The sequence below is a fragment of the Notothenia coriiceps genome, unplaced genomic scaffold (assembly GCF_000735185.1).
Source record: "Notothenia coriiceps isolate Sejong01 unplaced genomic scaffold, NC01 NC01_scaffold00026881, whole genome shotgun sequence".
Lineage (NCBI taxonomy): Eukaryota > Metazoa > Chordata > Actinopteri > Perciformes > Nototheniidae > Notothenia > Notothenia coriiceps.
The window spans coordinates 14,999-42,888 of record NW_011359582.1 but is presented as its reverse complement, the minus strand read 5'-3'; the positions used below and the strand labels follow the sequence as shown (position 1 = coordinate 42,888).

The 27,890-nt window shown below is 39.4% G+C and overlaps 1 protein-coding gene across 1 annotated transcript in view; it reads right to left on the bottom strand.

The window, feature by feature from the left end:
• Positions 1–1,374: 1,374 nt before the first annotated feature.
• Positions 1,375–27,890, bottom strand: part of LOC104957363 (inactive phospholipase D5-like) — a 39,739-nt gene continuing 13,223 nt past the window's right edge. Inside the window, exons 2-10 of the mRNA XM_010784985.1 lie at positions 18,509–18,645; positions 11,707–11,893; positions 9,653–9,761; positions 8,922–9,049; positions 7,506–7,703; positions 6,132–6,268; positions 5,860–6,025; positions 5,678–5,768; positions 1,375–5,085 (exon numbers count right to left, since the gene is read on the bottom strand). Of these exons, the coding sequence (XP_010783287.1) occupies positions 4,532–5,085; positions 5,678–5,768; positions 5,860–6,025; positions 6,132–6,268; positions 7,506–7,703; positions 8,922–9,049; positions 9,653–9,761; positions 11,707–11,893; positions 18,509–18,645 (1,707 nt within the window). The 3' untranslated portion in view covers positions 1,375–4,531. The remainder of the gene's footprint in view (positions 5,086–5,677; positions 5,769–5,859; positions 6,026–6,131; positions 6,269–7,505; positions 7,704–8,921; positions 9,050–9,652; positions 9,762–11,706; positions 11,894–18,508; positions 18,646–27,890) is intronic.

Below are 27,890 nucleotides of genomic sequence, written 5' to 3'. Positions count from 1 at the left end.
CTAAAGTACATCCTTTAAGTTTATTTATTTGTATTATATATAGGCTACTATTTTGTTCTTTCCCACTATGACTTTGTATGTCATTAAGTATGGTATTCCTGTCAAATTATGTTATTTTCTTAATTATTCCTTGTTGGCTGTTCTGTTTGTCTTCTATGTTGAAAAAGGGAAGCATGATTGCCACCCCAAAGAAGTATGTACTATTGCTTACAACTGTATGCTTCTTCTCAATACAAATGTTTGAAGCATTTACTCAATTACAATTTTGAGGAATTTGTAATTATTATTAATTATTATTTCAATGTTTTAATATTTTATACTTCTACCCTACTACAATAGGTAAATGGTTTACTTTTACTCCACTCCACCGTTTCTTGCTTTGCAGATTTTGATTAATAATGTAAAATATAGTCAACACGTTAGTTACGCCTGCACCTTTATAAGCTCTGATACCAATGAAATGCAACAAGAAATTATAATTATAGGGAGGAGTTTGGCGCAGTGGTTTAGTGCGCTGATCTTCGAATCAGAGGAAAGCAGGTTCGAGTCCCACTGCAGTCAGCATGTCATTGTGTCCCTGGGCAAGACACTTCACCCCAAATTGCTCCTGTGGGTATTGCCCACAGTATTTAGTAAGTCCCTTTGGGTAAAAGTGTCTAACAGTGTAATGTAATAATTAAAACATATTATATATATTGTTCTGAAAAGGGCCAATCTGCATAATGAGTACTAAGAATTGACCTTAAAACACGGTCTCAGTACTTCTTCCACCTCTGCACTTATATTTACTAAAAAAGGAACAATATCGTTATACTATGAAGAAATATTATGAAAATATTGAAAAGATAATGCATAATTTTCCTACAAGTTTATGTTTATGGAGTTTATTTATCCAGGTATTATGTTATAAATTGTTTCAATTATCATCGTGTTTAAAATATATATATTTTATGTTATTTAAATTCACTATGTTGAACTTGTATGTCTGAAATGGTTGAACATTGAATTTATTCCATAAAAAAAAAAAAAACAGGTGTCATTTGGATGCACTGAGGATGAGTTACAGATCACATTTTTACAAAAACATATAACCATTTGATACATATCAGCAACACGTTGCCTTGTGTTTGTATCTTGATTTATATGTGTGGATTGAAATACAGCATTTAAAATGTCTGTGCCACTTTTACCTTTCAGTGAGTTGGGTTAAGGGAATGGTCCATTAGGGTTACGCAGGGCCTGACTGACAGCCACAGTGCGGTAAGGATTAACTTCTGAGGTAAGCCATCCTGCTTTAATTAACAGCCTTTGTGTTAAGGAAACAAACATCACTTACACTAAGCACAAACACACCCACACATAAAAACCTTAGAGTATACATTTTTTTTATTAAGAGTAAAAACATAGCGATCATATAATTCAGTAGTTTGCATTATCAAGAGTGTTTAATAAATATACATTCCTTCTGTTGTTTTGTTTTTTAAAGGTATATATGCTTTCATTATGATCATTATTATCTCTAAAAAGACTCATAGCTTCTGTGCACAGTTCATAAAGGCAGGGCATGCAAGCAGCAGTCATGCCGAAACAATTCAATAGAATAAAGGTATAACAGTGAACATTTAAATTGTCCCAGACAGTTAGTATGTCAGTCTGTAACACTTGGCAGCTACCTTAAAAACCATCCAGAATATTCATCCATCTATCCTGTATATTTCACAAGGTATTCAGCAAATATTGCTCAGTTTTTTAAAAGTGTGTTACGGAAACCTTCCTATTATTTTTGTAGCAGTAGCAGATTGTAAACAGTTGCTGATTAAAGGTTGAGTTGTGTTCCTTTGCTAACTGGAAAATATTCAATGTTTTAATTATCAAAATAGCTTGAAAATAAAATGTAAACTAAAAGCGGGTGTACAGGGTGAATTAGCAGCATTCCGGCCCCCTGTGCAACAATACTATAATAGCAGCGTAAACTGAATCTGACTCCAGACCAGCTGTCAAGCAGCACAGTGTGTTGATGTAATGCTTTGCAAGACAATATGTTGTTATTCAGATAATACTCATCAAGCTCTACTCACTCTATATGGAGAAGCTGTTCTACAAATGAAACAGATGAGAGTGCTTGGTTCATATACAAGTCATGAAACAGTTGATGAATGAATACAGAAAGAGAAAACGTGCAAACACAGAAGCAAGGGAAGTTGTGTTTTGTTTTATGCATGTTATCGTTTAACATGTACCTATTGCATTCATTAAATTATTTTTGATCAGACATTTACTTCCAAGCTACAATTTGTGTGTTTTAAAAAAGATCTTCTGATAACCTCAAACCAATAAATTGTAGTTATCAACATCATTATTGTTAAAAAATGTGCAGGAAAAACCTCTGCTGCCGTTTATACGCTTCATAAGAAGTGGCATATAGACAGCAGTTGTTAAAAATACTTTGGTTAAGAAAGTAAGAAATGTTTTTCTCAAGACAGCCTCTAGATGGCAGAAGTTATCCATCATGACCGGATTTAAATAGTCTATTGGTGTGTTTTCTGATATCCAACAACAATGGTGCAATATATAATTCTTACAGCCAAACCTTTTATGCATTCTGTTGTAAAAACTTCAGTTTTGTGGCGGAATTAAAGGGGACATAACATAAAAGCCTCACTTTTGCAGTTCTTGTGCACATACATTTGGGTATCTGGTGTAATTACAAGCTTAAAAACATGGGATTCAACAAGCTATTCAGATTTGGCTCATTTAGGAACTGAAAATATAATGTGAACCTGGAAATTAACATGTTTCCTTAAAAGTATACAACAATTATTCCTGTTATAAGTTATTTCAAAAGACACACTCATTTCACCTCATGCTTTCACGTTAAAGCTCTGAGCATCAGGTTCAGCATATTTCTCATCAAACATCACTATCTTTCTGGAAATGTTTCCTTGATTAATGGCTTTGGAAGTACACAAATGTTCTAGCAACATAAAAAAGCATTGTTGCAAAAAGTGCCACAAAGAGTGTGTAAAGGTATTAGACATTTAAAAAATGCAATTAAAAGCTGCTACCAGCTTTCATTGAAAAGTGTTCTCTCATTACGTTTTTCCTTTACCTCCACACGGTAAAGGTAATAATACATCAGTCAGAGGAGACAAGTAACAGTGTCCTTGAAATTAAAGGACAGCAACTGCAACTGTCAGGCTCTGTTCAAAATGCACTGTATTGATTGGACAGCAGAGACCCTCTGGCCCTTCTTCTACCTGCTCCTTTATTTGTTCAATAAATCCCATTGCATTCGGCAGAGTAGATACCCATTCGATCTATCTTCTTTTCCTAGGATTTATATTTGGTAACTTAAATGATTATAAGAAGCCTTTCAGATCTATAGCTCATCTTCCTCCTGGGGAAAACATCTGCCTTTCACAAAAACCAATGAAGGCTGTCGTTTTTCACTGGCAGCGTCTGATTGAAAATACACACCTTAGTATATTTGGTGTTATGGAGTAGAATATGTCCATCATCCAATTCAATATTACCGCCCTTAAAATAAAACATTTGTCTTACACCAACCTGCTATTCAGAGATATACGGCGCCTCAAGTCCTGGGTTGAACCAGCTGTCTGTACTGTGTTTTAGTGCTTCTGTTATTGAGGATAAATCATGGGGATCCTGATGTGATCAATTCCTTTAGAGCCCCAGCCTCTCAACTCTGGGTCAGAACTCAAAATGAGTTATGGGCTCAATTCCAGGAATAATGGAATTAAAATCAGAAAGTTAGTGCGACAAATGAAATATAAAATATGACTGGGATCTGTGTTAACATATACACACAGGGTTGTTTTGTATTCATATCATTTGACATTAGAGCATCTGAACCCATTACTGAACAGATGGTTTCAGGTTGCTTCGTTCGAATAACTCATAAATAGGTTATCAGTTTTAGAAGTAACAATTTAAATGCACAGCAACTTATTCAGAATACTGCTGGAGCTACACAAACAGAATTAAGAGGTGATAATAGATACACAACATGTGAAGGTGTGTATAAATCTTCCATGGCTTTGGAGTGTTCCTAAATGCTAAATGTAGCTATTGTAGCTACACTGCTTCCAATCTCTGCATATTCATGCAGGCGTCTTTTCCCCTTTTAAAGGGTGATAAATAATGACTGCCACAAACATCTAAAGTGACATATAATAATTAGGCAATCAGAAAGATTCAATCTGTTTCCTTGGCTTGAGAGATCTCAACAAGGAGAGGAGAAAGATTAAATAAGAAGCAAAGCTGTATGTTTGTATATCTGTATTATCCAGTGTTTCTTCTCAACCAAAATGTTTTGGTTTCATTCTTAAAAAATCTCTCAAAAGTGCCAGATTGCATCAGAGTATACTTCCCTTCCTGAGTTCTTGATCAAGTCCTTCAAACCAAATATCACTTAAATATCTTCAACGTTTTTCAAAATGGCAACAACAAATTGCTACAAAGATCCAGTCCATTGTACCTGGAAGAGAGTAGTTCTCATTAAGCTCCTCGGTCACAGCGACCCGTTTAAGATCTCTCTGCTGCCGCTGCTCTCAGCTGACTGAGTGGGCGGATCCATTGGATTGTCTCGGTGATTACCTTTGATTTGAACCTGTCTGCTGTCAAGGTCATGGCTCATTTTGACTTGTCCCCTCTCTTGGTAACTGTCTATAATTGGCTCCAGCCCATCGGCCTTGCCTTGCAGAGCAATTTTGCTAAGTCTGTCGTCATGGTGCTTTGTTTTAACATGGGCCTGTCCATCATCTTGGTGTTTGTGTCTAATTGGTGCAGGTCTGTTATCATGCAGGTCTACGCTGATAGGCATTGGTGCATTGTCCAGGTGGCCAAGTTTGTCCTGCACAAGCCTGTTGATCTGCTGTTTGCTGCAGATGTTCGTCTTGTTGGCCTGCAGTGAGTGGGTGTAACGAGAAAACCAGTCCCTCTCGAATGCAGCCCGTAGCTGCTCCACCACTGTAGAGTTCCTCTCCTCGATGCCCTCTGGCTGACTGATCACCAAGCCTACTCCAGTGTTAAAGGTAAACTCATTCCCCAACCAGTCCAGGTTACCTGTCAGGACACCAAGCAAGAAACATATTAGTTGCTGCAGTATCAAAAACACCTTGTAGCACAACAAATAAGGCAAAAGAAAACATACCAAGATGACCTGAATTAGGTTTTTTAAACATTGTCATGTAGTGCCATTGGATAAATGAAAATATACTACCATTGAAGATAGACTTTTATAGTCATCATTGGCCTTTTAGTGAAATACTTTTCTTTCTTTTTGAGTTAGACGGTTGAGATTATGTGAAAGTGAACCTCTCTTTCATGTTTTGTGTGTTAAGTACAGAGCTGGAACCAGGAGGTGATTAGCTTAGTTTATACAAAACTGGAATGGGGCAATATGATGAATCTCGTTTTTTTCTTTGCAAGGTCCACCATGCTAAACATTCAAGCACTAGATTATTGAGGCGTCTATATTTTGCAATATACAGACCTCGGTTTGTTCAGGTCCTTAACCCTGACAGATGGGCTATCCTAACCACTCGAGATCAATGCATAACCTCAACAAGCTGAAAAAAACACAATTTGCTGTGTGCTTGCGGTGAGCAGGAGCATGTAGGACAGAGTCATAAAGTTGAGTCGTCGATGAGCTCACCTAAATAAATGGCTCTATCTGTCACCATAAACCTGTTGTGGTTTATTCCCTGGAGACTGCCATCGCTCTGCACTCTGGGGTTGAAGAACTTCTGCACACACAGATACACATGGACAGTTGTGCAGTTAGCATCGATAAAGCATATCTGTAGAGTTGAAAATACGATGTTGGCTTGTACTTACAACTTCCATTGAGCAGTTGGCCTGATCCATGCACAGACTCCTCAAGGACCAGAGGAAGTTAAAGCTAAGTGGTTGAGTCTTTTCCCAGCAACTTATCAGCAGACGAACCCGGACCTTCCTCAGGATCAGAGCCTCCCGGATAAGAGCGTCGATACGAGACCAGTAACTTGGCACAGGAACAAACAAAGACTTTAAATCACTTGAACCAAAGCAAAGCATAGCATTTTTTAATGATAAGAGCCCATCCAAAGAAATTAAAAAGTGGTTCTTACCTTTGAGTGTTGCGGCTCAGGAGGGGCAGGTAATCTATGATGGAGATATATATGAATTGGCGGGCCTCCTGGATGACCCTTGAAATGGCTTCAAGATCATTGCTACGATGTTTGGGGATGAAAACATCTGGGGAGCTCTGTCGCCAGAGAAGAAGTCATGCAAAGACAAGTAGTGTTAGCATTGCAGGATCAGAGGATGCACAATCAGTGACTATCTGCTAAAAAGAGGAACAATTGTCAAAGCATTGGTAAATAGATGTTTATTACCACAGTGACTCAGAGGGAAATCTTAATAATATGCAGAGTTTTCAGAACTGTTTTCATTCAAATAACCAATTCAGCTCTCATCATTTTTATCGTTTACCAGAATTACACAAATTTGATTGTCTTTCTTTGTTTTATGTGTGTGTGTTGGTGTTTGTCAGTGCTCATGTCTTGAAGTTTCACTTTGAATTCTTGCTGACAGACACTTCTACATGTTTAAGTGTGTACTTTGTATGCGCTTTTTTTGTGTTGATATTCATCTTTAGGGACGGACAGCTCAGCCACATTTGCTGCAGGTAGGATGACATCCCCATCAATCATCTCTAGAAATCGGATGACACTGAAAGACGCAGCGTCCTGCAGAGACACTCAGCATCAAACATTGAACTAACTGTCACTTCGACTGGAGATGGGAATAATTGAGTGTGCTGTACTTAAAGTTAGAGCAAGAAAGCCATAATATGTGTTTTCGAGCGTGAATGCAAAGCGTTTTTCAACCCCATTACTTTAACAAATTCTGGGAATGAAGCAAAAAGTTACGTTTTAAGTACTTTAAGGCAAAGGACATCAGTGAACAATATTACCCATGTCCATTTGATGTCTGAATTAATATACCTTTATCATTCATAATGTTGACGTCACGTTGCCTAATTTCCATTCTGGCAACCTTATCTGAGGTCTAATCAATCAGTGACTCAAAACACCTGTGTGGGTGTTTACACAGGTGTGTTTTCTTTCCGAAATCTCTTCCTAATGACTATAGACAGCACTATAGTTTTAGTATCCTAACAAACGCCGAAATACACAGCAATTCACAGCAAACATCTAACTTGTATTGACAGGAAACACAGGTGAAAAACATTTTGTTAACGATGGCTGCTTCCAACATCCTACTTTTTCACCCACAGAACTTTTGGTTTATTCAAAAATGTAAAATGAATTTTAAGGTGAAACCTTGTGCAAATTTTTTAATCAGAGTATACATAACAACATATTAAAACACATATTTTATCATTTTAATCCTGGATGAAAATAAATCAAACCCTAAATCTCAATGACAGTGGCTGAGAGTTATCCAATCTAAAAACGACATTGAAATCAGTCACTTACCGAGACGTAGGCTTGAGCCTTTGTATTGTTCAGAGTGAGCTCCAGCGGTTCGTCCCTGTTGAAAAGGGCAAAGAGGCGCTTGGACCAGAAGGAGGGGATGAAGTCTCTGTACTGGAGCCCCCAGTAGAGGTTGAACACTCGGTGGAGGTCCAGAGCCAGACAGCTGCAGTCGTACACCAACACCCCCAGCTCCTTCCTCTGGAGAGCAAACACAGTCTCTGTTAGATCATTAATGAAGACAGCCAACATTCACATCAGTATGTTTGTTATGATCCTGAACATTATCGTCATTACTTTCAGGATCAACAAAATGATGTGCATCACAATGTCAACACCAGATTTCCTTCTTTCCAAGTAATCTCGCTTAACCTATCTTTTTTAAACACTTTTATACATCTATCCAACACTCTCATGGCTCCTTCCTCTTGCCAACTGTCATCCAATTATAGCCCATCTTCACAACATCAGCAGGGTAATAGAAGATCTTACTGTCTCTTTATTCACACTTTTCTTTCTTTGTTCTGTTACATTTTCATTTCAACGACTCACTTGTCAATTTCAGCTTTTCAGCTTGCACATATTTTCTCTCCCTTCCTTGTTTTCATGATGTAAGTATTCCTAAACAAAGCTTCGATCCCATTTACGAATGTCTTCTTTGATACAACCTATAATATCCCCCACAAAACACACTAACATGCAGAGTGCCATTTGTATCTCAAGGTGTCTGAAGATAGATACAAACGCTTAAGAAATGGGTCCCCGCTTTAATAAACCATGCAAGATTCTCAGCTTTGAAGCTAGAAGATGAAAGAAAAAATGGCTGTTCTATTTTTGCATCACCTCACCTTGGCTGCCCCCACTAAACGCCCTCACCCCCCACTACCTATGACTTTTGAAGAGTCTGACATATAACCTTACATATAACCTCATCCTTTAGTCTCCTGAAAACACTGATTTTAAGTTATTATTTAAAGTAGAAGAGTTATATTACATGTGTTGAAAGATATATAAATATCTTGTGTCATTTAAGTTAATTAACAGGAAATCATGACATGTTGTTTTCAGGAGGGAACGCTTTTTGCATTAGAGGACTAGAGACATCAAATACATTATATATATATATATATATTTATTCTGAGCCAGTAGAACATTTTCTAAGCAATTTACATTAGGGGATACAGAGCCTGTTTTGCAATTAAATCTCATGTTTATGCGTTGGATACCAAATGACAACAGAGAATTGAAATTGAGAGATTGAGAGATTTGTAAATATAACAATTTGCATCTTAATAACTGAGATTATGATGTGACATGTTCTTCCACATATCTTTAAGTATTTATTGTTATATGTTTATTTGTGTGTTTGCATATGTTCAGGTACGAGTTAGTGTTTTGTGTGTGTTGTGTGATCAATACTGTGGCAAGGGATCTCCAGTCCATGCTGGAGCTGCCGATGTAGAAATGCTTCCTGTCCACCACCCAGAAGGAAGAGAGGATGCTGCCTCTGATCAGCGCGGTCGTGTTCACATAGTGGACTTCAGCATCTAGTAAGGGTTAGGGTTAGGGTTAGTGGAGAGTGAGAGAGAGAAAAGAGATAAGCAAAGGACAGACTCCTGTGTTTACTGTTCTAACATAATGACTTCACTATGTAACATCTGCTTCAATTGGCTAGCGCTCTAACACATTATAGGTGATAGGCTAAGCGGCGGGACATCTCTAAGCGGTTGACCAATCACAAGAGGGCCGGCCAACTAACCAATCAGAGCAGCCTGGGCTCTGGTTTCAGAGAGAGGGTGAAAAGAGGTGCTGCAGCACAGGCAGTATGAGAAAAATAAAGAGCTTTTTGAACATTAAAGCGTGGAAACATGTCACAGTAGAGGCACAGATTACTAATATGAACCTGAAAGTGAGCAGAATATATCCTCTTTAAGAAAGATTAAAGTGAAAAAAGTTACATGTGAGACAAAGAGAAAGATTGAAGCCGATCAGGCGGAAACAGAATCAATACAACAATTAAACACAAAGACAGAAAGGTAGAAAGAGAGTGACATAAAGAAAAGATGAGCAGAACAAATAGTAAGAGTAAAGAGACCGAGCTACTGTAAACTGCAGCATGTTTGAACACAGACAGGCAGAATGTATATTACAGTGGTTGGCGAGCATCCCGAGCTCAGAGGAGTCGATCATCCCGCTGGAGATCTTCAGCTGGATGCCTCGAGCTTTCAGGCCCTGCAGCTTGGAGAGCAGAGCCCTGCCCTGAGGGGAACACACCATAAATCATCTGCTGCCACGTGAAATCCATGCACTTTGTATTCAGACAAGATTCTTGTATATTGCTTAGATTGTCTCTAATATGTGCCAGTTGATTAGGCGTCCTTTGTCTGCAGCCAACAAAGCCTGGTTTCTTTTTTGTTTTGATCAAGTATAAATATTTGTGGGTGACACTTTTTTGTGTTCCTTCAGCTCCCTGGGGTGATTCCTAATAGCCCCAAAAATAGACTTTTTACTACTGGAGAACATTGAATAAAAAAATAAGTCATTAAACTATGTACAGTATATAAATCACTGCTACCAGATTTCTTAAGTCACATAGATGCTGTTTTTATGAAGTATACTTTCCAAGGGAAATTACTATTGCTGTAAGGTGGGATACAGTGTTCTTGAGGCTTTAAACATACTTACAACCCAGAATATCTCTACAAATTATTCTCTATAAACTGTGTATAGGCTCTGTTTTTTATGACATATAATACTAAACCACTGGTGCCTGTTTAGAGATTACAATATAACCCTACCCCATGTTGTGATATACACACATTAACTTGTATTTATTCCAAGAGAATGTCTTGCATTTTAGCTTAGTGATTGTTAGTAGACTTGTTTTCAGGCTTTAACGCAGACAATGTTGCAAAAAACCGTTACAGTCAAAGTAGTCTGAGTTTAACAGGAGTGAAGCAAAGCACCCTTCATATCTTTGCAGATAGTCAGTATAATCGTGTGAGATGCTCATGCATTGCACAGCACAGTTCAGGAATATCTTGAATTTTTAAACTTTTATGATTTGAGGTGAAAGTTAACGACAGCTAAACTTTTAGGTTGAGTCATCACACCTTAAAATAGTTCTGCAGGAACGACTCGCATCGGCCACGAGAGCTACTCCACGTCTATGTCTTCTAGCATTGCCTTTACAATATATTATATTTTCCGGTCCCAATGAGTTGTATCTTGTGGCAGCTTTTTGCAGAGTGCTGCAGGCGGAAAGGCCATTATCTCTCTCTGCCCGAGGCCTCAGAAAGGAAATATTACTTTCCAATCAACAGCCAGGCTTTCATTAGTCCTGACATGCTCTGTTCTGTAAAACACATCTCTGTGTGTGTGCGTGTGTGTGTGCGTGTGTGTGTGCGTGTGTGTGTGCGTGTGTGTGTGCGTGTTTGTGTGCGTGTGTGTGTGTGTGTGTGTGTGTGCGTGTGTGTGTGCGTGTGTGTGTGCGTGTGTGTGTGCGTGTGTGTGTGCGTGTGTGTGTGTGTGTGTGTGTGTGTGTGTGCAGAGCCTGGTAACTCTCAATAACACACATCCACTTCAATTTCAAAATGAATAGCTCCCTTAAAGCAGCCTGAAAACAGCCCAGACTATTTTACGAGCAAGTCGGGCCTACAACTCTACAGAGACACTTATTGATTTCCTGCTCTAGTGATCATTTGTGTCTCATCACATATAACTCATTCTGTCATTTTGGTCTTCTTTGACTTTACTATTTAATTTGTCTGAAGCAGAAAACCATTTCTACTTTAATGTAATTTGAAGATAAAAAGATGATGTGTCAGCTGGGCAGTGTGCCTAATGAGCCGGGGTGGAGATAAAACCTAAAAGCCACAATGTTGGACAGCTTAATGCTTAATGCAATCTTCGCACTTTACATTCATTATTATAGGTGCTGAAGTACAATTTTACTTTACTTTACTTCAACATTAAATGCTACTTTACACATAGGTTATGGACAATATCGAAATGTTGACTCCCCCTTCAGTTATTTGACAAATGTAGCTGCTAGTTTTTCTTTTAAATAAGCTTTTATCAAAACCAAGAAAAGTAGTACTATACTTGCCACTGATCATTGTGTAAAGGAGGCAAGGACACAAAGAGGATACTGAGAAAAGATCTTCTGCAGAGTCTAGTCTCTGTAGACTTGCTCTGGTGTTACCTGTCTGGCAGCAGGCTGGAAGCTGGATTCATAATCGGAGGAGTTGAGGAGCCACAGCGGGGAAACGATCTCTACGGCTCGGATGGCTCGGTCCAGTAAGCTGTACAGCCCCTCTGAGAGGGGGAGGTGGGATGTACCATTTTCTAAGAAAGAGATGTCTTCCGGGATGTTCTCCACAAGCACCACTCTGTGGAAAAGAAACACAGAAAAAAACGAGTAAAGAAGAGGCTTTGGACCTTCAATAAGAAAAAGCTGCAGAAAGACCTCATTAGGCCGAGCCATAGAGACCTGTTAATAGAGAAGTGCTGAGGAAATGAATGTCAGAGTCTTTTCACAAAGCAATTATCGGTTTGCATTACTAGCAGAATTTTTACGAGCTTTGGTGCAACTGATTGGAGATTACAACCCTCCCTTCTTACTACTGACAAATTAACTAACACCGCCCTTCCTCTGGATCGTTAGCCTAATGAGATTTATCAAGATATCTCGACAACACATGCCTTCAGATTCCTTCAAGCATCATAAAATATTGTACAGGTTGCCCCAGGCAGGGGGTGAGAATAATTGAAGTGTGATGCTGTCAGCATTGCAGATTCAATTACGTCAGGGATTTTTTCTCTCATTTTTTTCTGTATTCTTGTTGGTTCCCCATATTCACCACTCTGCCTGCGCTATCACATGATGCTTTTTAATGTAATCGTCAGCAGTCTGCAGTAGTCTAATATACTGTACTTGCAACAAGCATTTATATACTGAGGCAATAGCAATGGACTGTATGACAGATTCAGTGGATTGCATGCAGAAAATGTATACAACTGTCAGCGCCATAGGAATAAATTATGTGGAAAATGTTCTTGTGATATTTGTCTTGCGATTGTATATATTACTGTGAACATCCCAGCACCTTTTTGCCAAGGTGTTATGTAAATGTATCCATCTTAAAATGACTCCGAGGTCCCTTTATTGAATCTTCAGTTCCAGTTTAACTCCAACAGGATGTCTGGGAGCTACAGGGGCATTAGCTCTGGAGACAACAGATTGAATTAGCCGTGACAGCCCCAGATCTGCAGCCAAACAGAACCAGGCTATTATCAAGCTCCAACGCTCGCTCACCCAATTCTCTCTGGATCCGGCTCAGACATTGATTTCTACTTACTTGGTTTTATAAGAAAACATAAATGGGGAGAGGATGCTCAGTGAGGGAGAACTCGGATATAAATTCTACATCGCTGTGCTTGATTACATTTCTGTATAAAATGTTTTCCAAGTAACTATCTGAGCGTCTGGACTAAATTCCATGAATTCTATAAGAAGCATTTGGAAAATATACTGCAGACTAGGTTCAGGTAGAGCATGCAGTTATGAGGTACCTCGTTTATAATATACTCTATTCTAATAATTCATTCATTTATTAAGTGTGAATGGTAGAAGTGAAGTTAGAACCACAGTCGTCTACCTGAGGAGCCCTTTTAAACATGACTTTATTATTATTTTTAATCTGATCAACACTACACTTTACAACCATTAACAGTTCAGACATGGATAGATTTTATGACTGAATGTGCAATAAATGTTTAATGGTTGGTCAAATGAATAAGTCATGTTCTGCAAACCATAAAACGTGGCAAAACAAATGAGTGCTTTATTTAATCTCTAACTTATGATGCATCACAAAACAGTACAATTAGAATGGACGTCTATTGTAATGTAACCTGCAATCTGTCAAGGTTCAAGTAACATTTATATAATCTTCAAGCAGTAAAAAAAGGTTTTGGGCAATCTGAGGGGGCCACAGAACAAGCTGTTGATAAAACATGGAGATATGTGGCTCATTACACACCAGAAGACTCTTCAGCACTATGATGGTTCATGTCGTAGACTTTTTATACACTTTGTTTTCTATTTCTGGCTGTAAAACATATAAGAGTCAGTGCTGGCAGACTTCCTGGAAGACTCTGTAGCACCAAACTGAAGTTAGACCTGTCAGAGCTCAGGGTCAGCTAAGGTTTGACAGCTCGGGGTCTATCGAGTGCTTCACTCAAGGGCACACAGGCGAGCGCAGGAGCTGCAGGTGATAATGCACAGGCATCATCATATTGAAGGGCCAGCTGCCAGTACTCAGCTTGAAAATGTATTCCTGTATAAAGTAAACCTTAGTCAGCTTTGGGAAAGTGGCCAAGGATCACACTGCAGGACTCACACTCAAAACGCTTCACGGAATTGACATATTTATAGCAGAGTTTGCGAGAATCTCAAGAAGAGTTAGCTTTTCTATTACTGAGGGTTGATATTCACCCACTTGACAACTGGACTGAGAAAAACAGAAAAAGGAGTGCAACAAGACACAAACAAACCAATAGAGCGGACTGATGATAGAGAAGATTAACGTTCACATCACACAGTGTGCTCTCCTTTGTTCAATAATGACGGCAAAACTGGGACAGCAAACAACTCACAAAACAAGGATGGATGGTAAACAGATGCAGGAGGAGGACTGGTAATCTTATTTGAAAAGAAATCTCAGTCAGCTGTAATGGCCGGGAGGTTTGATGAATGGTCGTTTAAAAAAACAGAGAGGCTTTTGTATCAATAGTGGGAAAAAGAGGGAGGTAGTCTTCTCTGCCTGCGAGGGATTCATCGATTTATGCAGTCTGTGATGTCGATGCTGGTCTCCTCCATTGTTAACCATCTGCGCACTCATGGGTGTTATTCATTCCCTGCATCCAATACTTACAGTAAGTGGTGTAAAGTTCATGGTGTGGGGGTGTGTGTGTGTGTGTGTGTGTGTGTGTGCGTGCGTGCGTGCGTGCGTGCGTGCGTGCGTGCGTGCGTGCGTGCGTGCGTGCGTGTGCGCACTTGAGACAGAGAGTGTCTGAACAGTTGGATCAAAAGATGAACTCCCCTCCTGATGATTTAAATAATAACCGATTTCAAGCCTTTACAGAGATGTCATGGCTGATGCAAGTTCATCGACTAAACAAAAAGATCAGGATTAGGATACTGTACTGTAATGCTTGGGATCCAGAGTGCCTGCCGCACCACACTTAGTGTAACAGCATGGGATGTGGCAGTGTCAGCGCCTGACATCTGATATAAATTATCCAGCCTCTCCTGAGCTGCCCTGAGCTCTGGGTGAGCAGCCAGGACATTCATATGTGCATCAGGAGCCTCTGCTGCACTGCTCCCTGCATGCTGTCCATTTTAAAGGTAAATGCCAAGTCTAGTGTTTCATCAGGTACAACCAGAACACTGTCGTCATTGTACACACAATGTATATGTTGATTTCAATACATTATCTGATCTTGAGACAGTACATTTAAATTGCTTTTAACCATTATTCTCTGTTTCTCATGCAAATTAATGTAGAGTGCCAGTACTTAGCATATTACGTTGTTCCGTGTCTGTCTCCTCTGCTGTCATGTTCCTGACATTTTGATCGATGGCCACTAGTTTGCATTCACCACAAGTCCTAACATTTGAGTTTCCAGAAAAAAATGTTCATCAATTCTGACCACCCCCCCAAACTGCAATCTTATTTTTGTGCACCACTGCAGAGTTTTTGTAAGCAAAGTCGTTCTTTGTGGTTCTCGCTTTAAATTCAATGCTGCTGATCAATCAAAGTGGTTCTTGGAGACTCCGAATTAAAAGCATTAACGAGTTGATTAAGGAAATTAAGATAAATTAAATGCTTGTTGGTACTCTTTTTTTATTAAATAACACACTTTTAAATCTTTGGTAAATATTTATGCATTACTGAATCATTGATTGTTCTTTCAACACTTTTAATTCATAAGTTCCCTTTGCTCAATAGTGGAAGAAATATAATATTTAAACTGCAATGCAAAATGATCTGTCTTAAAGCGTCACAACATTTTCGCGATGCAGCAACTGGGCTTTTCTGTTGTTTCAGCATTTCCACAAGGCAACTTCAAATCAATACTAACCTGCTTATTATCTATCTGACGCCAGGCAATTACACACAATTGCACAATTCATCAGACTGTCAGATGGACCTGCGACTGCTTTGCTCCAACAACAAAGCAACAGACAGTCTTGTGAAGCCTAGAGAAATCCTGTTTTACTGCAACCATAGCTGAGGTTGTTGTTCATCAGATGGAATATGAATCAAATTGAGGTTCTGATTGTATTAACATACAATTACATGAAGTGTGCATCATAATGTATCTGCATCACTGGGAAATGTGTTAATTCAGATGCAATAGCAGCAGGCAACCCCAGGTCTCCTGTCCCTGAGATGCAAGCATTAGCACTGCTTATTATGCAGGAACAAATAGATGAAAGGGAAATCTGCATAACAAAACAACCAGCTGCATGAGACATGTCTGAATTACAACTTTACAAACACAAAACAACTGCTGAGTCATTGCAGCTAAGAGGCTCAGAGAGAGTGTTTTAATGGCATCAAAGCAAGGCAAGAGAGAAGCTCAGCCTGCTGTGTGAAGATGAAGAAGAAATAGTTATGAATTCTATTTGTAAGTTAATCTCTTGATCATTTTCAACCTTGTCGATTCAAGGTTGAATACAGACTCAGAAGGGCTTTACATGCATTTCTTTGATGAATACCTGTACCTTAAGGAACTTAATTGAGCACGAGTAAGCCTCAGTGAACCCCATTATAAATGCCTCTCATAGTCACATAGTAATCCATCACTTTTCCCATTACGTACTGGAACTTGCTTTGAACCAAATATTTTAACTAAATCATCAATCATGTTACAGTTGCACGCGTTTCAGCTCTTTCATAATGATACATGTCACAGTAAAACTTTATAATTAAGGCAATTGGATATAAAAAAGAGTGCAAATTGGGAAAGAATGTCACTACACATTTCTGTAATGAGTTTGAGTATTGAACTGCCCATAAAAGCTGATGAATCTGTTCATTTCACATTCATTCCAACCCAAAAATATTTTCTCTTTTTCTTCTCCCTCCATCTGGCTCACCCTTCCTCCCTTCCTCAGCCTCATATTCATCTCCCATTCAACCCCTGAGCTTTAGGAGGCCTTCGTAACAGGAGAGGAGTCCAAATGTAGCTTTACAAGTTTGCATTACACTTTCAGCTGTAAGCGGAAGAGAGAGGGATTCCTGATAGAGTTCCCTGAAAGGTTATTAAATGGCTGATTTGGGGAAAAGGAGGAAGAGAGTAGATGGACACGGACATTAAGAAAGAGACAGAGAGGGGGAAGTAATTCAAAGCTGAATGGTAAATTGGATGATACAAGTCTAATGGGGGGGAACCAGTAGGAAGTGGAGAGCAAGGATTGCTGTATCAGAGAAAATGACTGCTGATCAGCCAGTTTCACCACCAGAACAAACTGCAGTGGGTTTCTGTCTGGGGATCCATTTGAATCTTGCTAAAGAAACTATCAGAAGAGCCTGGTAATCATTTCAGGTAGGGGGGAGGCTACAATAGGATTAGGGGAAGCACATTTTTTTATGAATTGGGGCTACTTGACATGTTCCATTTTTTACTTTGAGACGAGTGTCAAACTCAAGGCCTTCATTTCCTGTGGCCCCACAAGAGCTTGCAAAGAATATAGTATGTTTATTATACGCTTACATGCAGATTTACAGAAGCACGTTGATAAACTACATGTTCCACAATGCATCTCAAATTTGACATTTTTCTCAGAATCTGACATTTTTCAAAAAAAATAGTTTTGACTTTTGACTTTTTTGCCAGAATTTGGCTTTTCTTTTTAAATCATTTTGTGACATTCTCACTGAGGACGCTTGCATTTTTTGCCCTAGACTTCTACTTTCAGAAGTAGTTAATTATGAAGTTATTGTAATATAGTACAGTATTTTATATGTATTAAACATTTATAAATGTATTTTTATATAGTCTTAAAGTTACAACCGGCCCTTTGAGTGCAACCATAATGCTAATGTGGCCCGAGATGAAAATGAGTTTGACACCCCTGCTCTAAATGAATGCAAGCACTGCTGCAATGGTGTTTGCAGCCTCTACATTGCAGTTTTCCTTTCTAGTGACAGTGGCTTAGAGCTGCTGGATTGCATAGTGTCACAGACTGGACTTGATTTATGGTTTGAAACTGGAGCTAAAAAACAATCATTGTTTCTAGCAATGGAAGATGTTGGAGTGAGTGAACAGGTAAAGTACAGAAATGCACAGAGAGCAAGGCCAAGGCAAAATGGGGAATGAAATATGGGTTTAATTCATAAATGCTACGGACACCAACAAACAGTCCCAAATAATGTCGACCATAACTTGAAAAGCTCTTTGTCCTTTGCTTTTCTGCTTTGCACCAAGTTTATCCTACATTCAGTCAACTTGGAAGGAAATATTTTTAAATAATTTTGATTTAGCAAAAAATATAATACTGATTTTAATGTATTACTTGGTTAAGGTTTGACGTAACTTAACTGGGTGTATTGAAGGGGGAAAAAGCACAGGGAGGGGTGCCAATGCTGAGTTTCTCAAGAAAACAAAAGAAATGCTCGGTCATCTGGAAAAAAAAGTTTAACCTCATTCAATTTTGAAAGAAAAGCTTTAACTCATTAAATGTTGATACGACACGAAGTAGGCACACTCCCACAAGCACAACCCTGTGTAGTGTTTTGAACAACGCCATAACCATTGAGAACAATTGGAAAAGAGTATTTTGCCCACATACATCTTTACAGAGCCCCTCTATTCCTGTCTTTCTTCTGTTTTGTTTAGTCATGTTTTACTTGTGTAGCATAAATGGACAAAGCTACAATCTTATTTTTGGCCAACCCTATGTTGCAGAACGACCTTTGTTCTGCAGCACTCACCTGCAGTTCCTGCTACAGTTCTCCTCTGTGATCCCGTCTTCATCGTCACCCCAAAAGTCCACCGCTGAGAACATCAGTGCCACCAGCACGGCGAAGCAGCAGACCAAAGCAAAGATCACAATGCACTTCTGCTGAGACTGCAAGAGAGAGGGAAAGAGAGCAACATTGATTTGCAAAATGAGTTTCCTACTCTTCATCACTACTGTGGAAACAAGTGCCCCAACCTTTGCTCCCATTAGGCCACTGCTCCGGCTGACACAACTTCTGATTTAATGCACAGCTCAGCAGGTCATAACATACAGGGGAATTTAACACAAACATTTGAGGACTACGTATGACCTTGCAAGGTTAGGCTTTCATATAAAGAACAGGGCAGAAATGAGAAGAAAGAAAAGAGGGGAGAAAAAAGAAGAGAGCAACGAGAGAGAGAGGGGGAGAAGAAAGCATATAAGAAAACAAAGCAATCAATAGTGACATCATTAAAGCTTGGGTAGGTAACATTGGAGAAACCAGCAAGATTTTAAAAACTAGTATCCAACTAAAAAAACACAGCCCAGTGTTGAAACTTTTTTTTCAATAAAATGATAGCTAGCTGACAGCCCCTCTGTCCAGGCATCCATCTAAAGCCGCTCTGAAATTGTCATAATAAACGTAAACAATGAACATGGCTATTGCCAGTACTGACAGCGGTTACGCTAGCAGCTTGTGGCTCTGGTAATGCACAACGGGTGCGCAGGCAGATGGGCAGGTACGTTTATATTATACAGACCAACGAACTATATTTCTGCAAAAGCCACATATAACAGATTTAGTTTTCTCTAGTCAGAGCATTTGGTTTGTGGAATGCTGTCGGGGTGTAATGCTATGACATAGATTCATTTGGATTGTATTCATCACTCCCTGATACTGTGGTCATTATGAGGCCTAAACTATGCTAGTCGTCAATAGTGCAAAATGTAAGCTTTGAAATTGTTTCGTTCACAACACATCCACATGTTCCAATTTAAGAAGGCAAAGAGTGTATTATCATATCATGCAGTTATGTATTGATTATTTCTGTTTGTTTTGTACATTTGTATCCATCCTGGACACAAAGTAAGCTTTGCAGGTCTATCACATTCCGCCTTACTCGTGCTTGCAACATGTACAACATGTTTGACCCAGTTACAACTATTTGTGAGACAATAGCAAATGTATCCTGATCCCTATGAAACCTGCCATAGAGCAAAACTAATTATCCTTGAACACAGCAGATCATTAGCACGTTCAGCGAGACCAAACTCATTATCCTCAGAGACAAATATCATATCATAAACCATCGACCTTGGAGAGCCACACAAACACAACGCTCTGGTTCTTTTATTGTGTTTATTGTAGCTACACACATTCATGCTCCATAGGTGGGGTTTAAATTAATCTAGCAGCCAGTCAATGGGGTGGACCAAAGAGACACTGGCAGAGATATTAGAGGTTTCACTCTCATCCTCACAGCCACCTGTCTGAGCTGATGTCTGACCTGGGAATAGTGTTTCTGTTTGCTGGCAGGAATATATTGTCTAATTCTTATATGCAGCCACTAAAATGTTCTTAGGGTTGATTACAGCATGGAGGCTGAAGGGAGCACTGTAAGGCTCCTTTTTAACATCCACAGAACTGAGTGGAGAAACGTAGGAGAAGGAAAGGAAATAAACTGCCTACGAACCTCAAAAAGCTGCAGGCACTTAACAGAAGCATACTCAGCGAACACTCACAGGGTAAATGGAGGTTCAATCAAATATGTCACTCATCTGCCAGACCTTAAATACTGGATGAAATGCAACAAAAGAGGAAGGTCTACCTGCAGGAGAACCAAGCAATGCATGCTTCTCATATTTCCAGTGTTTGTCTAACAGCTGCTGCGTTCACATGTAGTATAAGGTGTGTGTGCATCATGTAGCATAATGAGATACTGAAGAGGTACAATTCAAAGTGTGCAGTAGTGATGACTGTTACCTGACACCGGAGCAGCTCAGCAATGGATCAATACACCTACAATTACAGGATGTAGTATGTCTTACAATGACTGGTTAAAATTACCAAGGCTCTGTTTGAATCTCTGTTCAAAAAGAAGAAGCATATAGGCTGGTAGCTTGTTCCTTGAATTGAAATACTGTCAAATTCAGTGAAATACATCTTCAAATATGAAAGCTAATCTATCTGCATGGCTAGATCCAACTAGCCGTAGGCTACACGTCTTTTTTCTAATTTGGTTGAAGTGACCTTTTAAAAGTGCATTTATATGAGGAATAACTACTTGAGATGAACCCTTTCTTTTTCAAGGATGTCATCAACAAGACAATGTAACCACAATTGGACAAAACATCAGACAATACAGATTTGAGAAATACAAACGAATGAAAAATAGATAAAAAATAAATAAAAAACAAGACAAATAAAACAAAATAAAGAGATTATACTCCAAGCAGAGCAAGACAACTGACTGTTAGATAGAGCAATAAGAAATTAAGATAAAAAACATAATTTGGAGTTGTTATTATCACTAGGTTCAACTAGGATAAGAAGTAAGGGTAAGCTTCAAACATAAATGTGAGTAATACATTCCTCCCCATATTGCTGCCTCACTGCACACTGCTTAAGTGCTTAAACATTTAGTCAGTTTGATAGAGCAATGACTACAAACATCAAAATCCCCCTCAGATATTTGTAAAGCTTTTATATACAAACAATTTGTGCTCTTGTCGGAGCTTTCAAAAGGCATTTTCGCTGTTTACCATTCCTTACAGCAGTATATGCCAGGAAATTCAAATCATATAGCAAAGATAGCCTTGAGTGGGTAGCACAAACAAGAGAGGCATAAATAACGTGATTTAGGGAGATTGCTTGCCTGAATGTTTTAAAAATGCTCCCCAGGGTCCATCTAGAAAAGGCTGCGCAAGGTGGATGGCAGAGTGCCACACTGCACAAATACAGGCACTGTTACTGTCTCGCACACACACACACACACACACACACACACACACACACACACACACACACACACACACACACACACACACACAAGTGGAGGCCAGACCAGAGAGAGTGGATGTTTATATCCTCAGATCAGAGGCAGAAACAGAGTCCTCCTCTCTGCCAAACCTCCTCTAAGTCTGCCATTTGCTACCTGTTTTTGGCATATTCTACTCATAAAAGTGAGATGGAAAACGATCCTTTAGTTTTCGAGCAGATAGTCTTGTTTCTTCACCGCATACTGAAGCAAAGCAGAAGGAATGTTTGCAGTGAGCTGACGGTCTGTGACCAGGATGCAGAGGCTGCCAGAGGTCATGGGCCCCCTGTGGCTTTGGAAGCACACCCAACAAAAAAATCTTGAGTGTGCCTATAGAGAAGCAAAATGAGTGTCTTCACAGTGCAGCCTGAGTAAAGTGTCAGCGGCCCAATTATGTTCTTATGAGCTCTCCCTCTTTGCCAGAGAACAAGAAACCATGCTGCTCGGAGGGAAATAGAAGTCTACATCACGCATTCTGCTCTAATTTGCCTTGTGAGGGCTCAGAGCGCTGCAGATGTTGATGTCAGGAGGACAAGCAGAGCACAAGATCGCCACAAGCCGGGGGACAGGATGAGTTTCGCTGCATGGCATTTGAAGTGCAGCCAGTTTCTAGTCATGCATACAGATTTGTGTTAAGAAGATCAGCGACAGACAAGGAAAGGGAATGAAAAAGAGGATGAGAGGACGCAGGTGAGGCTTCTGTCATTGCACTGTGACATCGATTGATTCAGGACTGAACAAAGATCAAACATTGATTCAGAGCAGCCAAAACTGGTGCAAAGGAAATGTAATAAGCATGAGTATATACAGACAGTGAGACCGTTTCTATGACTGGAATCAAACACGATGTTGCTCAAAATACCTTTTCTTTGTGTCACTGCTGGTGACATTAGGCATTTTGCTTCCAGATCAGGTTTGGAAGAAATACTTTCACACACACAATTACAATTTATGCATGTGGCAACAAATCACCAGAAAATATACAACAACCGATTCCGTTGTATGCAGATCACTATTCTCTGTAGTATTTGGACACTCAGGATGTTGAGTGTATATTGAAAAGACTCTTGTCATCCCCCTCTCTATCCCCAGTGTCCCATCTTTGCTGTATACATCTGCAGTTTAATCACATTTGAGTTGAGCAACTGGCCCTCTGAGAAAAAACCATGTTGTCCTGTGTTCTGCTCATCCTGCAAGGAGAAGCAGATGGTCCCCGGATCTGCTTGGAAACCTGACAACAACTAATTGCCCAAATAGTGACAGTGTTCAGTTGTACTCACTCACACATGTTTGCATGGAGAAACACATTTGCACATGGGATTATAAAACAATTTTCTTTTAAAATCTTGCCTCAACCTGTGTTGTGAAAGCAGTTCATGAAACGTTAATGAACTGTTGATGATGTTTGTGGCGTGAAGGTGATAAATGTGTCACAGATACTGAGACTTGTGACAAGAGAAGGACACTTGGGTGCAGATAATTATACATCCCACAAATGGATGAAGTGTAAACAATCTTATCGTGATTGTTTACAGATAATGTAGCATTATTTGTTGCACTGTTAAACATTGAATTTCTAAAGAATACCATTGAAGAGATGTCACTAACGCAGGCATCTTAATATCTGTGTGTGTGTGTGTGTGTGTGTGTGTGTGTGGTGGTGTTGTGTTGTGTGTGTGTGTGTGTGTGTTGTGTGTGTTTTCAGTGAGTGCAGCAGCGCCACATTAGTTTGTTCTTGAGCCGGCAGTGAATTTAAGCATATTTAAGGTAAATCCCTTTCTCAAGCGCTATCCTGTGGATAGTAGAGATGTTAAATTCACGATTCGCCATCGGTGCACGGGCATAACGTTCAAGATGCGAGTGCACCGGTCGAAAGAGTGGCCCATCGGTACGTTTGGGTTGAACTCGCGATGCATCGATTCGTAGCGTCTTTGCATCGGTAAAAACCGATTGCATTCATATAAAATCCCCTCATTCTTTGTCAACGCTCAGTCAGGACGATCTTTGATATTTACTTGCCATACGGAGGACCGAGTAGTCTCAGTTATCAAGCACACATGGAACCTTACAATCTCAAACGTTTGGCAACACTGGATTGTCAAGAAAGACCGGTGTAAAATTCCTTTATGCTATATAGTGACCGCAGGGTCATGGAGAGTAATAAGGTATCCGTGACCTTTGTATGAGGTATCTTTATTACTTAACGGTCTACAGCTCATGAACATAGATCCGCCTAGATGCGGACTTGCATACCACACAGTATCACTCCGCAGCCGACCCCATCAGTAACCGTCCTGATGGTATATTGTGCGCGGCACGTTATTTACTAAGACGGTCAACTTGAAAAATCACTCGCAAATTGTTAACGATGCTGAGCCGCTAAAGTACACAAGTAGTTCGAGGAATTAGCGACGCACATAAAGAGGCGACTGTGGTCTGCTGGCTGAAAAGAGTAAACCTTGAAAGTTAGACATATGAGTTAAATCACTCAGTGAGGTGTTCTGTCAGAGAGAAGTGATTGTTTGTTTACAGCAGCCTGTGGCCAATAATAAATTAAATGTCTTCCTACTGTAAGCAGTTATGAAATACCTGTGTGAAGGTATTATGTATTCTTATTGTTCATATAGAAACCATGCTTTCTGCTCACTGCGTGTGAGTTAGACTACTGAATGAGTGATATAGGACATCAGGCTGGCAGCTGAGTATGGGCATTGCTCTATGGTAGCTGATTATTTGCACATTTGTTAATCATGAGCAATGCATCCTACATTAGTTTAACTGTGAGGTGTTATTACAATATTGTATCTGGAGAGCTTTTAATAGGTAAAAAAATAAAACGGCATGATGAGGATTGCTCATGTGTAGCTACCCAATATGTAAAGCACTTTTTTGTTAATTACTGATTTGCTGCATATCAGGAATAAACAAAATCTACTGTCGTACTCATATTGAGTATCTATATTTTGCATGTGTGCAATTCGTATCGTATCGCCCGAGATCGCATTAATGTTGAATCAAATCGTATCGAACGTTATGCAACAGGGGTGAATTGTTCGTATCGCATTCGCCCTTGTGTGTGTGTGTGTGTGTGTGTGTGTGTGTGTGTGTGTGTGTGTGTGTTTTCAGTGAGTGCAGCAGCCACATTATGTTTGTTCTTGAGCCGGCAGTGAATTTAAGCATAAGTTTAAAGTAAATCCCTTTCTCAAGCGCTAATCCTGTGGATAGTGGTCCAAACATAGCTGATGTGATGCCATGGTAAGATATTTCAAGCACAACTACAATCATCTCTTGATAAAGAAAACCTTTCATCTGTCCAAAACATCCGCAGATTTCAGATTTTTGGTGTCAGCCAATAGGAGAACAATGGCCTTCTTTACAGGCTCTCTTTTTGCACTGTTAGTCACACAGGAAGAGGTTTGTTTTATAAAAAGCAGCTCGACTGACAGTAAATGTAAACAGAACTACTTCTATGAAGGGACAAGAAAAAGTGCAGATTTTCAAAGTGTAGCTGTAATCAAATGCTACAGTGTACATGTATTGGATGTATGTATTACATTAATTGTGTACTTTACTTAAATACCAGAGACGTTTTAAGCTCCCAGTTATGTGTTATTTTCATTCTGTATTATGTGGACACTATACCACCTACTGTTATGTGAATCTTTGGATAAAGACTGTAGAGATTTTACTTATGAGGAATTTTCACAATGCTGCAGATCCTGACTACACCGTCTCCTCCACACACAAGAAAAAATAAATGTAATGGTTATCATCTTACAGTGGCATCATTCTATTCAACATGTATAGTCTCCCAGCAGGGATCTGGAGAATGCAGAGGATATAGAAGATAAAACACACACACACAAACATACAAGCACACACATACCACACAATCACTTACCTAAGCTGCCCGGCAAAACTGCAGCCTTAGCTTTTCTGTATTTATTTATTTATTAATTTCTGTATTTATTTATTTATTCCTGTATTTATTCATACATCTATTTATTTCCGTATTTATTAATTTATGTATACTTATGTCATGTTCCGTCCTCCATAAAAGTGTGGATCAATCACGTAAACAAAGCACCACCTCAGTGGCCTAAAGCGTTGGCTTAGCTTCTAGCCATGGTCTGGTAACAGTTTCAAATCAATCTGAGCAGTACAAGCTGCTGTATAGCTCAGTGGCTATAGCAGGTAGGCTACTCCAGATCACTGAGGGACTGTGGTACGATATTTCAGGCTGAATTTTTTTTTTAAATGTGTCTGGCAAAAAAACATAATTACAAAAATAAAAAGTTCCTTAAAAAATATTCACTAAAATTAAGCGAAAACATAAAACCTGTAGCCTACGCAGCGTCCCCAGCGCAAACGACCCGCGGTGCAGAAAAAGCAATTTCAGGCAAAGTGCTGTCATGCTGTGTAAGTTACTGCTGAGGAGACATTTTGTGTGTGTCTATATGTGTGAGTGTGTTTGTGTGTGCTTGGGGCATAATGCTGGGAATGCAGTTCATTTCCGATAAACTGTATGCTCTCCCTCACACACTCACACACTTCTTCCTCTCGCTGTGTAATGAGTTGAAGCAGAGTTCATAAAGGTATGCTCGTCATTATTCTGTGTTTACTGCCGCAGTCTGCGTCTGTGCTCTCTCTGTTGCCTCTGTTTCTCCTCCGACTGTTCAATGTATTCAATCATTTCCAGTACCACAAATAAAAAGAGAATACACACTCAGCATAATATAGTGAGGATGTTCCTGTTCAAATTGTCAGTGGCAACTTGACAATTTAAATGGATGAGTGGATTTATGCATGTCTTGTCTAGCACAAATCAATAATGTATTACTTATTTGTTTTCTCTTGAAGAGTTATATTAGAAGATGGACACTACTCTCATATCTGAATGGCAAATATGATCTTTCCATCTCTAAAGACATATTCCATTTTCTCAGGCCTCTTCAGTATTATTTGTACCCTTTCACCAGATGCCTTTTTTCTAGATACCAGACCCTTCCACTTCCACTTCATTACCCTTACCTGAGCTTTCCTGCCCTTTTCCCCACCTCTACTTCCTTTCCTCATTAGCCCTGCAGTACTTAAACCAGCCTCTACCCTTTTCACTACCTGACCTATTGGACTTTGTATTCCAATCCTGCCCCTTTGGATTTTTTTTCCTCCCTCGACCCTTCCCTGCTTTGTGACTGTAAGTTTAGCTCCTTCACTAAATCACTGCTGATCCTGTCTACCTTCCTTTGGCTCCTTGCCTCAATTATGCTACAGCTAGCAGCAGGTTAGCTTAGCGTATGCCTACTAGCACCTCTTTAAGCTCATCAATTTAAAGGTTATATATTTCAAATTTCACATAATGTAGAGCTATTATTTTCATTACACTCCATTACCAATTGTGTTGGTGTAGTTATGTTGGAAATTGGCTTCCTCATCCCCAACCAAAACAACAATGGACACAGTCAATTTGGAAGAGTGTTCCACTAATACAGGCTAAAAAAAGTTCATGTAATTTAAGTCATGTACGCCATTACATTAGTTCAACCTGTATATACCCCCCTATTTATCCTATTTAGCTGTAGCATTTTAAAAGTTTACATATGAGTTATATGAGCAACAGATAGAACCATACAGGTTGGTCATTGTACTTTTGGTTCAATGGACTTTGTTACTAAAATGACATTGGTCCAAAATAGAAAATGCTTAATATGAATTTGTGTGTGCATAGGTTTTTGTTTTTTTTTACATGCAATTGGTATTATTTATATTGACTATTGTGGTGACCACCTATTAATACACTGGGTTACATAATTCCCACATGGAACTACAGTTGGGGGTATTGTTTCCGCACGGACATGTATGTGGTTGTCTATATATATTGTGTGCCCTCCTGGCTTCTCTCTCTTCTTCCCGGACTGCAACCGGACAACATGTCCTTTCCAGCTCTTAAATAAAGTACCCTTTTACACCATCATTGCACNACAGGTTGGTCATTGTACTTTTGGTTCAATGGACTTTGTTACTAAAATGACATTGGTCCAAAATAGAAAATGCTTAATAGTCGGGGGCCTAGGGGATTTTTTGGTTCAGATTCTCGCAAATTCGCCAAATTTGGTACAGATNGTGTTATTTTAATGATTTGAGGTCAAGATTACCCCTCAAGGTCAAGTTTACTCATCAAAGTTAGTACATAAAGGTAATATTGGGGTAAAATCCGGTATTTCTGGTGCGCCATGCCAGATGCTACCCCCAAAAAGTAATTTTTTTCCATTATAAGTTGTAGTTGTATATATATCAATGTTTCACAACTCAAAACAGTAGATTGTTTATTATAAA